Source organism: Mizuhopecten yessoensis, unplaced genomic scaffold, assembly GCF_002113885.1.
Source record: "Mizuhopecten yessoensis strain PY_sf001 unplaced genomic scaffold, ASM211388v2 scaffold3375, whole genome shotgun sequence".
NCBI classification, from domain to species: domain Eukaryota; kingdom Metazoa; phylum Mollusca; class Bivalvia; order Pectinida; family Pectinidae; genus Mizuhopecten; species Mizuhopecten yessoensis.
This window is the reverse complement of record NW_018405013.1, coordinates 205,941-218,559: the sequence shown is the minus strand read 5'-3', so window position 1 is coordinate 218,559 and position 12,619 is coordinate 205,941. Positions and strand designations below refer to the sequence as shown.

General features: G+C 37.3%; 2 protein-coding genes across 8 annotated transcripts in view; one reads left to right on the top strand and one right to left on the bottom strand.

Moving 5' to 3' along the window:
• The window catches only part of LOC110447433 (sprT-like domain-containing protein Spartan), a 13,663-nt gene extending 9,367 nt beyond the window's left edge, over window positions 1-4,296 (top strand). For both annotated transcript variants that reach the window (XM_021493127.1, XM_021493128.1), the window contains exons 6-7: window positions 390-660; window positions 1,372-4,296. In XM_021493127.1, coding sequence (XP_021348802.1) covers window positions 390-660; window positions 1,372-2,690 — 1,590 coding nt within the window. In that variant the 3' untranslated portion in view covers window positions 2,691-4,296. The remainder of the gene's footprint in view (window positions 1-389; window positions 661-1,371) is intronic.
• An 82-nt stretch (window positions 4,297-4,378) lies between these two features.
• The window catches only part of LOC110447431 (girdin-like), a 94,045-nt gene continuing 85,804 nt past the window's right edge, over window positions 4,379-12,619 (bottom strand). For 5 of the 6 annotated variants that reach the window (XM_021493121.1, XM_021493124.1, XM_021493125.1 and 2 more), the window contains one exon: window positions 4,379-11,098. In XM_021493121.1, coding sequence (XP_021348796.1) covers window positions 9,605-11,098 — 1,494 coding nt within the window. In that variant the 3' untranslated portion in view covers window positions 4,379-9,604. The remainder of the gene's footprint in view (window positions 11,099-12,619) is intronic. The other variant, XM_021493122.1, reaches the window with a different exon arrangement.

Here is a 12,619-nt window from a genome sequence, read left to right as displayed (position 1 = left end):
GTGGGGATTCTCATTAGGCAGGTTTTACAAGTAACAGTGGGGATTGTCATTAGGCAGGTTTTACAAGTAACTGTGGGGATTGTCGTTAGGTAGGTCTTACAAGTAACAGTGGGGATTCTCATTAGGCAGGTCTTACAAGTAACTGTGGGGATTGTCATTAGGCAGGTTTTACAAGTAACAGTGGGGATTGTCGTTAGGTAGGTCTTACATGTAACTGTGGGGATTCTCATTAGGCAGGTTTTACAAGTAACAGTGGGGATTGTCATTAGGCAGGTTTTACAAGTAACAGTGGGGATTGTCATTAGGCAGGTTTTACAAGTAACTGTGGGGATTGCCATTAGGCAGGTCTTACAAGTAACAGTGGGGATTGTCACGGTTTGGTGTTTTAGGTTTACCACACATTCCATGAAGAGGTAGAAAACTACAGACAACACTGGTGGCGGTGTACTGGCCCGTGTCGGGAGCGAAAACCTTACTTTGGGTACGTGAAACGTGCCATGAACCGTGCTCCATCTGAAAGAGACACCTGGTGGAAGGACCATAAGAACAGCTGTAACGGCATTTACGAGAAAGTCAAGGAACCAGAGGGGTATGGGGAAAAAAAGAAAACCTCCGAAAAGTCGGAAAGCACCGACATCAAGAAACGGGAAAAAGTCAAAGGTGTGTATACAATATATAGTTCTAGTTCTACCATATAGTGACCATATATACTGTAGGCCTGCATGTTTTTGACACAGGTGAGACTTTTGCTCTCTATCACTAAGTCAAATTTATCATCAAATATTAATAAAAAGCTTAATGAAAACAGTATGTATTTCCTCTGTAAAGGGTAAAAGAAATACTAGACAAATATAAAGGTTTTATCGTGATAAGACAAATATATAGGTTTTATCTGTGATGACAAATATATAGGTTTTATCATGATGAAGACAAATATATAGGTTTTATCTGTGATGAAGACAAATATAAAGGTTTTATCTGTGAAGACAAATATATAGGTTTTATCTGTGATGAAGACAAATATATATAAAGGTTTTATCTGTGATGAAGACAAATATATAGGTTTTATCTGTGGTGAAGACAAATATAAAGGTTTTATCCTGATGAAGACAAATATATAGGTTTTATCTGTGATGGGAGAATAGTTCACCTGGCTAAGTGGCTAAGACAGTATATGTTTAGTTCATCACGTCTGCGTAAGGAAGGGATTGCCAGGAAATTAGTCCATATATAAAATGTATTAAGTTTCTTGTTGTACTTATCTCAAATTTGGTTGTCAATGTAACCTCACAACATCTTTTTATGTAATAGATTAAGTAATGTTGTCCTGTTGATGACTATTGATTCAAAAACTAATTGTTTATGTTTAAGAAATCAACAAAAATATGGATATCCGTCTGTTTGCTGGAAAAGGAAATGTGTTGAGTGCTGGCCGAGGGAAGGATAACTCTGTAAATATTGTTGATAAAAAACTGTCTGCTATAGGGACGAGTCATGACAGGGTCCAGAAGACATTAACAGGAGGCCTAGATAGAAGTAGTTCTAAGATAGTCCCAACTGTGAAAGGTGGAAATAAATCTAATGTAACATCAACAGTAACGAGCGGGAAAAAATCTTCAGCAACATCAACAGTAACGAGCAGGGGAAAATCTTCAGCAACATCAACAGTAACGAGCAGGGGAAAATCTTCAGCAACGCCAACAGTAACAAGCGGGAAAAAATCTTCAACAATTACGGGTGAAAAGAACACTGGTAACCAACCTATAGCTAAATCACTAGTAAATGGCATTCTTTTTAAGAAAGTTTCTGTGCATAATGGAGTAACAGGTTCAAGTTCACAAGACCTTTCAGGGTCAAGGTCACCAGGTCATGTATCTGCACAATCTGAATACCATGACAATCATATAGTGGAGGCTGGTCATATATCAATACTGAATTCTGATGAGGAGGATTCTTCTGAGATCTTTAAACCGGCACCCACAAAACTTGTCCAACCTGGTGGAGCCAGCAATGAGCTGACCAGTGGTCAAGGGGATGTGAGATCTAAACTAAGAGATGTGTGGGCTAATAGATTCAATTCGGCATCCAGTGTAACAGGTTTGCCTGCTCTCAGCAGACCGAAGAAAAGGACACAAGATTTTGAACCCAACTCTTCACTAAACCCTAGTGTGGCCAAACGATGTAAAGGTCACCTAGACGTTGAGCACGGTAGAGATAACATCTTCATTACCACGAATGGTGATCAAGACTTACCATCTATCAGTAGACCCGCAAGTAAATCACTGATATCTGGTTCTCAAGATTGTTTTAATTCCAGAACCAATGTGACTGATGTAAATAGTCAAAACTCAACAATTTCAGGAAGTAAAAAGACAGCATTGTCAAGTAGTCAAATGACAAATAATATACACTGTGAACACAAAAATACTTCAGGTAGTCAAAAGATAAGTATTCCAGGTAAAAAGAAACCTTTTTCAGGTAGTCAGAAGGCAATTATTGACAGTAGTCAGAACACTGTAAGTGGTATGTTCAGTAAAATGAAATCACCAGGAAAAGACAAATTGGATGGCAATAATGACCGGATTATCTCCCTTGATGCATCTTCTACCTTCCATGAATGTCCAGTTTGTACAAAGCGTGTGCTTGAGACAGAGATGAATCATCATTTGGATTTGTGTCTGCTGGGATAATTATATATGTGATGTATTATAAACTTAAGTCTTTCAGTTCTTGTTTTCATGGTGCTAGTACACATCTACCTGAGGCTACGGCCAGCCTTCTGTTGAGGACATTTATACAATGTGTTTGATGCAATCTTTATGTTCCTGATTTTATATAAATTTCAACTTCATTTCTTAATGTTAGTTATATATTTAGACCACCTTATGTCTGTCTGGAGAGAATAGAATTACAGATATTGACTAGTTGTTTGAATAGAATAGCTTGTTACAGGACTTCCAGTTGTAGACTCGTAACCGAAGTTTGTAGTGTTCTAGCCCCTTTCTTTTAGATTTAAATCCTCTGTTTATAGACCTAAAGCCCTGTTGATAGTTGATCATGTGTTAGTAAAAACACAGGGGCCTGGTAATATATCATCAAGTGTACATGTTCATCCTTCAGTTTGATATATTTAGTCCAGATGCAGGGGCCTGTCAATCTTTTATTATGTGTTCCTCCTTCATTTAGATATATGCAAGTCATCCAGACACGGGGGCCTGTCAATCTATTATCATGAGTTCTTTCTGAAATTACTTTAATTTTGATCTTGAGAAATAGCATCCTCTCAATCACATAGTCAAGTATTCAGAAACAAAAAATACAGGAAATTTCATAAAATACAAATGAAAATAAAGTGATTTATATAGTACTTTTGTTGATAAATGAAAGTCTGGTCATCATTCAGATATATATTACTCTGCATTGCTAGGCTGTTGGTAGCTAGCTGTTAGGAATCGATGATGTCTTGCCTTAAAGTCCAAATCTTGACAGAAAGAATTGAATGGCTTCCTAACGTAAATGACTTTTTGTATCATTATTTTAAAAAGTTAAATAATAATTGTTATCAAATGTCCTTTGTTTTCTTTTCAATTCGTAAAAATATGACGATATATATATATACATGTGTCATACCTGGTACAGTATTGTTACCAAAGTTCGCAGATCCAGAATATTTATTGGAACTATTTTATTCATGTTCAGTGGATTCTACATGGAGAATAAGCTTATTATTTTGTTCCTGTAAAACCAAAATGGTTGCCATGTAATGCCATATTATCCAAATTCCGAAATCCATACTCCTTAAGCTTCTGCTCAGTGATCATGGAGGATAAACAGTCACACTACAGCAGGAGTAAAGGGAATCACGAATATCATTTGATAATTGAACTGAGCATGGTAAAATAATAAATCATTGATGTTTTTACTTTTGTGAACAGAATTCCTTGCAATTGAGTAATATAACAGCAACAGTTTTATCTGGTCAGTGCATCTTACTGCTCAACTCCTGATCTGTCAGGAGAAAGAGATATACAACGGCCAGACTGGGACCTTCCGAACTGTCGAGAACGCTCTACCAATTGAGCTACCTGGTCGCCTAGAAGCTCAATCTGGGCGTGGAAATCGACCCAGTCCAGTCCTACTACACTTCTAATGTCTAAAAGGTTTTGTCCATGACTTTGAGATTACAGTTGATTACTATGTATTACCTAGGTTACAGTTAAGGTCTGAACTCCAAAGAGCTGATTGTTTTAACAGACCAGGTGTTTATTGCTGAAAAATCCCTGAGCTGTTGCAAAAATTTTATGCAAATATGAACCAAAAAATTCTAGAAGAATGACTCAACATCTCTTGAGTCATAAATCATAAAACAAACACATTATTTTAGTTTCATGACATTTAATTCTATTCAGTTAATTGGTATTAACTGTGGTGGTTCATGTAATAAATTATTGCAAAACAATTATAATCTTTCAGGAAATATTTCCACTGATAGCCACATGGAACATTTCTTAGTGTACATGATTTAATGTAATTCAAGCATCTTGTTAACAATGATTTCACAATGTGTATCAAGCATCTGTTTAACATTGATCTGATAATGTTTTCAAGCATCTTGTTAACAGTGTACTATAAGTTAATGACTATGTTACAAAAATATACAAGCAAAAAATCTTCAATGTAAAAAAGGCAGGATTGATGTAAAGATGTTCTTCACATTTAAATTGATATAATAGTTTATATATATATAACAATGTAACATCATATATATATGTATGCTGATAACTTATAAAAGACTGCACAACTTCATTAGGGGTTGGAGTGCATGAAGTTGGGGGAAGGGTGAAGTCAGGTGTTTGGGGAGTGTTTTAAAGTGAAGTCAGGGGTTAAAGTGAAGCTGAGTGTCTTTGAAAATAAAAAGCCAACTTATTTTCAAATTTAAATGCAAGATTTAGCTATGTTACAACAGCCATTTGAATACATAAAATATGGTTGTAATACTTCCAACTTTCCTGCCTCAAAAGAAAGAAAACCTCATTCCTCCCAATTAGATTATTCCAAGAAATGTCTAAGGTGCTTTGACAATATTATTATCAGTAACGTAGCTATAGTAAAGGGAGGTAATTGAGACGGACTGGACGGACGGATTGATCTTGTTCTGTTTGTGAGGGATACCAGTACAAAGCTCATTTCTGTAAGAGAACAGGGGTGAATTAACATGTTATAGACATTCTTTATACACAAGTTTGGTCAGTAACAAGTTTTTTGGATGGAATGTTGTAAGTATAATTTTCTGTTAAAACTCTTGAAAGAGTTTGAGAATTTGGTGACTGTAAATGCAACTAAGCTTTTATTTTCATTTAAATAGGACTTTGTTTTTCACTTTTCTTTTTCATGAAATAAAAGATAACATCTATATGATCACCAATTAAAATTTAAAATTAAGAAGCCAGCTTCAGATTTATCAGCAAGGATAGATTTTTAATCTATGCAAAATATAAATAAACATACACAGAAAAGAACAGCAAGTGATTTTTTGAATCTATATTCAGAAATCACTACTGGGTAGTGCTCTATTCATAAAAACATCAATTTCATTCTTGAAACATTTATACTAAATCATGAAAAACTGCATCATCAACGTAAGGAGCTTTACAAAACTACGATTGTGACTGAAAGTAGGGCCAGGTGACTATCGAAAACACAGGTATGCTGTTCTTCCCAGGTATGTACAGGTAGCACACAGGTGTGAGGGTGTAGATCACAGGTCAGGCTGATATTGAACAGGTCAGCAAATTACAATTGTACAGGTAAATCAAGGCACATTTCAATATCAGCTTTTTATCAATTCAATTTTGAATATAACAACACATCAGTCTGCCTAAACTATATGGACACCTGTATACACTGGACAGGTTAGTGATCGGCCTATTGGTAAACCTTTCTAGATGGACACCTAGTGATAAACCTTGCTAAACTGACTGAAAAAAATGCCTAAACTGAACCCTTGAGTAACTGACTACTGGAAAACCTGTCTAAACAAATCACTTTAGTGAGCAGACTCAATAAACCTGTCTAAATGGACACCTTATAATGATAAACCTTGCTAAACTGACTGAAAAATTTCCTACATTGAACCCTTAAGTAACTGACTACTTGAAAACCTGTCTAAACAAAACCTGTCTAAACAATCACTTTAGTAATCGGACTATTGGTAAACCTGTCTACACTGACCAGTATGGTGATCTGTCTGAAGACCACCGTCATAAAACAGAAAACCACCAGATTGACCTTTGACCTTTGAGGCGTTGGTTGAAATTGAGGTACAGGACAAGACTATAGAAAATGTACACTAAGCCCTCACTGTAAATTGAATATTCATGGGTCCCAGGGGGAGGAAAGTGGGTTCCCTGGGTAGGGGATTATATGGGAGTCCCTGGGCTGGATTGCTTAAGGGGTCTTGGGGATGTAACAGATGAATAACTCTGAAAATGGGACTATACAAAAGATGGAATGGCTTGTAGTGTAAACACATAGACTTTACAAAATAATGTACGTAACTATAGATTTGTACAAATTACAAAATACTTTCATATCACAACAAAATTCATCACATATATACCCAAACTAAATGGAGACGGCTCAATACAGACGATACCAACGTAACTTTCACAGAGAGAGCCGACTCCTAGTGCTTGGGGAGACAGCTAAAAACGTAGAAGCTTTACTAAACCTTTGGTTGTAGGACGGACAAAATGGCTCGCTGTAAGATAAGTGCATAAGACAATTGTTTTTCAAAGATCATTTTATAAATATTACAAAAGTACTACATTTATAAGTTAACATACAAACTCAAGGCTAACCTTGGTAACACATAACAATCTCATTAGCATGGTAACCATGGTAACATTATGACAGACACATTGTTTACATTGACTGGCAAGGTCTTTAGTCGGGAATGACATCCATTGGTTTGGTGGTACATTCGTACACAGAACATTCGGAGGTTATTTTAATTTAAGCGCTCCTGCATCGTGACCTGTCCAGCTCTCCCTGAATGATGTACTATAGCAATGTTTACGGGACAAATGAGAACTTTTTGGTAACGACAGTTAAGTTTTATTTTAAAGCTTTCTGCAATTCCAGACTTGAAAAATAAACCCACTGGAATGTTCTTACATAGGTAAATAATACATAATGTAAGGGAGAAGGTTTCTATAATTAATAAACTTTAAAAAAACATGGCATGTACATCAGGCGGATTAAACAAAAACTTTGTAGTATGTGTGAATAATATCACATTTGATCATTTGAATACCAGTATCTATGAATTTTGGTTTCAGTTTTTCTAATTATAAAAGTATTGCCAATTAAAATTTCCATGAGCTAAACAAATGAATCCAGATTAAAACAACTCCAATGTAAATTTGTTGGAAATATTATCGTATAAATGCCACAAATATCAACAAATCAGACTTGACAACTTGATAAAGGAAAAATTGGTAAAAAAATCTGTTCCAGGCCAGCAGCATACTAATAGACTGCTTTCTTATTAATTTAAAATTACTGACAGTGATTTTCTCTTCAGAGTGAATCTCTTAATAAATCATGGTTAGATTGCATTTTCTCTTGCTTAAAGAAACAATGATAATGAGAAATTGGTGGCCACAAAAATCTGCTTTAAATTACTAGTGCCATTACAGTGTGGTTAAAGAGACAATTTGTATATCGTAAAACCTTATCAGAGCGAACACTTCAGTTTTCGAAAAATATATTTTCAATAATCGAAAGATTGCTTAAACAAGAACCATATCCGAAGGAAATTCTGCTTTTCAAAATAATATAACATTACCAGCTTAATATAAAATTTAGAAAGTAACTTCTACACATGTTTTAATGCCCACTGTAAAATACATGAGTTTGGTTAAGCATTTATATAAATACTGACTTTGGTCAAAGTAAGAAAACATTTGAATATGGTAAGCAATCAATTTTTTTTTTATCTAAAAACTTGTTTTCTTCATGATTTTTTTTATTTAGACATAATAGTTGGTGTCTCTGATAACATCTTAACCTCAATATTGATTCAATGATGAACTTTTTTGAATTAAATGCAGTCAACAATGTACAGTCACTAAATTAAATGCCACAAGAGGATTTTACATACATAGTAATCAAGTACTGTAAGGATACAGATCAAGTGTTGTAATGACACAGATTAAGTGTTGTGATATGACACAGATCAGCTGTCAAGATGGCTGCCCAGAGACAAAGTGTTTGTAAAAATATTGCTTTTGAAGACGATGACAATGTGACTGAATCTCCAATCAAAATGGCTGCCATAATTTAAAACTTAAACTATTTGAAAAAGTTAATTCAAGAGAGACTGGATAAGGCGGAGTCTTATGTTAACAGTGCATCGTTTACATAACAGGGGAGGTAAGCATAAGGTAAGGTGAAGGGTTAGACAACAGCCAATCAGATTCAAGCTCACACTCTTTCATATGTACATGGTAACAAACTTTAACCAATCTCGAAAAGTTGTGTGTACAAGATTTTTATGACATGCGGTCAAATGACACAAAGCTGAGCAATTCCTGAACAAGTGAACATGTGGCTGTGAATCTGATTGGCCGACAACATGCTTGTGGACAGGTGCGGGTTGATCTGACAACATGACCTTTGTACATCACATAAAGGTCAAGGACAAATTGCAATGAAGGTCAAGGCCAATGGGTCAAAAACAAACAGGTTAGTTTCCTGAACATTCCACATTTAATGCCCTTGGATTCGCCTCCTGGCGAACAGTCGGCCTCACAGTCTTGGACACAAAAGTACACCTGATACTAAATAGCCTGTTCTGCCTCTGGCAAAGGGAGACAACTACACCGTTCCACATGCATAGGATTAAAATGTCCACCTATCACCGAGCTTCCCTAGTCCTGTTAAAAGAGAAAATGGTTATCATTAAGGTATCAGAAGACCATTGTACAGGAATTGGTCATTTCTGAGCTTCTTTAGTAAAAATAAATAAAATTTTGAAGAATTTGTTAATGTAAATTTTCATTCTAATGACAGGTCTAAAATGTCCTTAGGCATCAAATATTATACAGTTGTTATATTTTGTAATGACAGAAACAAAGCAGAAAGAGGGAAATTCATGCTTTCATACATACTGAGTAAAGTGGAACCTCATTAGTCAGAACTAGGATAATTTGAAACCTTGCTTTCCTTACATTTTATATCCAGGAGTTGCGTAGCGATGTATTTTCCTGTTCCAAAACAAACGCTTCCTTCAAGATTTTTTCACAACACCAATTCATCAGGTGAAATGAGGTTCTACTTTATATATACTTACAGTGCATCTTGGGCCACGCCATACAAAAGGTTGTAAGCATTAGTGTGTTATGTGCTAAATTCAAATGCATTTGATACAAAAAAACATTTTTAACGAAGTAACAAGTTCTTTAAAAAAAATTATGAATATACTGTTATAATATTTATAAATCGTATTTAACTAAGATGACTCTATGCCAATGTAAAGGGATTATGAGAGACGTTAGAAAGCGTCTACGATGAGGTAGATGTGACAGGACTGTGGTTTAGGTCACACACAGCCATACTCGTACCATAGTGCGTTTTTGTTAGGTTCTGTGGCATTCTCCTCAGCTTTCATTGGTCGTGGGGCCGCTGATGTACTCGAGGGTGAGGACTTCACCCCGGGGTTCACTGTCCGTGACATGCCCCCCATTGGCAAAGTTTTATTGATAGGGCCGTTTGACGAGTTGGCACCCGAGGACTGATAAGGTTGGGCAGACATACGCCCAGAAGGCATCTGACCCGGTTCTCGTACAAGACTGACACGTGCTATCACTTCGCGATTCCTCCGTGGGGGAGGCACTGGCGGCGTCCGACCTTTCTGTGGCTGTGAGTAAATTGGCCCCTGGTCCTGTCTCTGACTCTGCTGTGCCTGTTGCTGTTGAGCCTGCATTTGCATTTGGTTAAAAATGTTTGGAGGAACAGACTTAGGTCTTTCTATTCTCTGCACACGTGCATAATGATGCTCTTGGCTTCCTTCGATTGGTCCGTTACTGTGAACACTAGATTTTTCCGGAGAATAATCCACTGAATTTCTTGTCCGGTTCTCCCCTACACCTGAACTGTTATTTTGGAATGTATTTTGTTCATGGTAAGTATTCGGCCGTGAACCCGGACTTTGCACATGTCTGATAGCGTCTCTGGTGGGAACTGGTCTCACAGGACCATTATGTGAATATTGCTGAGGACTGGGCTGGCCATCCATAGGGGGCTGTCTACTCCTTACCATTCCTGCCTGGCTAGGATGAGGAGGGGCCCTGTTTGGCCCTTGGGCCTGGATTTGGTACCCTCGAGGGGTGGGGGGTTTGTTTGCCAAATGCTGCTGAGATGACTGGTAGTTATAACTGTCCTTTGGAGAATATGCACTATTGTTTTTGGACATATCACTGAAGTTTGAGGCATTAGAAATGACAGAGTTATTATGTGAGGATGAAGATTGACTGAGAGATGTGAGTCTGTCGAGTCTGTCAGTGGCCGCCTCTGACGGGGTGGGGGGCAGCTCTCTGTTTTGATTGGATGATCGATTAGCTGGTGAGTTTCCTGATTGGCCGGGGGATGATAACATAGAATACTGAAGAGTTCTTGTGGCCGTGGACGGTGTTGAACCCAGCGTGTTTCTCCTGAAGTCATGTGGCTGTTGTTGCCGTGGAAATGGAGAAAATTGATTCAGTTCCTCAAGTGAGTTACTTTGATGGCTGCCATTGTTGTACTGTGCGGGTGTAGATGTCTCGGGAAGCTTTACGTGTGGAGGGGTTGCCTGTCCGTAACTTTCGGGTCGGCTCTCCGGACCACTCCCACTGCTGCCTGTGGAGATGCGAGACATACGTGACAAGTTTAGATCTGGGTGCGAGACAGCAGCCACGTCAGGGATCGAGTGCATTGAACGGTTGTTGGTAACAGGTGGCGGTGGTGCCTGCCGCTTCTGTCGGAAACTGTTATCTGAATTCTCGCTACTCTTCGACTCAATGTCATCCTTGTTCTTGTTGAAATCTATTGACTTACTCTGAAACATGACATGGGAAGCTGATCAGTATAACATTGTTACAGAACTAGTGTGGATTTATAATCCCCAGCTTTAAGGTAATGATATACATTGACAAATCAGATTTAAGCAGCCCTGTTATACTTACATAAAAATCTTATTATAGATCATCATTACAAATTAATCAACCATGCTTCAACCCTTTCACCACTATAGACCATAATGGACTAATCCAGATCTGTGTATGGTAGTCTACTAAAGTTACCTAGGGGTGAAAGGGTTAAGCACATTTAAACTCTAGATATTTATTGCGCAGAAAATATCTACTGATTACATTCCAGTAACTTCATTACATATGAATAACAAGAGGCCCAGAGGGCCTGTATTGCTCACCAGTTTCTTTTTTTTACATGAAACTGACATATAGGTAACTTCAGACTAAATTTGGTAACTAGAACACAAGACATTTAAACATCTCTTAAACAGTTCATAAGATATTGTTGTTTAAAAATGTTCATTTTAAAGCTTTTAACCCACGTTGACCTTTGACTTCGGCTAGCACTTAAAGTTGACCTTTGACCTCATTACTGGGATTAAGAAAAAGATTTGCACTGCTGGTCTTCATATAACACACCCAAGTATCATGACTCTAGTTCAAATGGTTCTTAGGATATTGTTTGTAGTTTTTACCATATTTGACCCCTGTGACATAAAAAGTAGGTCAAGGTCATTTTATTAATGAAGAAACTTTCTAGTACCTTATCCCAGGTACCTACTGGCCAAATATCATGACCCTTTGGTCCTCCAGTTCTTAAGTAGAAGTCGTTCAAAAGAAAAAGTTGATGGATGGACGACAGTCGCCGCAGTACAGTGGCATAAGCTCACATGGCCCTTTGGGCCAGATGGGCTAAAAATACAGGAATAATATTGGCAGACCAACTCTGCTTTAGTAATCCTAGAATACATCTACGGAACAAATTTAGTTGTAATTGGACAACAAGGGAAGCTATCATACAGAAACCAATCAATCAATCAGAATGTAGAGACCTATTTATATATTGGCTTAAATTTCTGACAGTCAAATTGGGACTGGAAATGACTTCTTTCACTTTTGAATATATATTGATGAAACTTAAGATAGATGTAGCCTGACTGCTCGTTTTGTCTGGTCCTCCAGACCAGGCTCTTCCCAAGTCTACCGGTTCCATCTGACCCATGATTCTGGATCACTGTTGTATGTAACCTTACCACCCAATCGTGCAGCAGTTGTGGTGTCACAATAGGCTAGATGGAAAATAACATCCTCTACTTCGATTGCAACTTTCTTTGTAAAGCAGGCAGGTTATAAATCTTTCACAAGGAATGAAGTACAGATAAGGTCATTCAAACCCTCTGGATGAAATACTGAAGAAAACTCTTGGTTCACCTCAGGGTTTTTTTCTGATATTTCATTCCTGAGGTTTGAATCACCTAATCTACGCTTCTCCCAGGGAAAGATTATATTATTATCCATGTTACATTCCTCATAGAAACCTCCCTCAA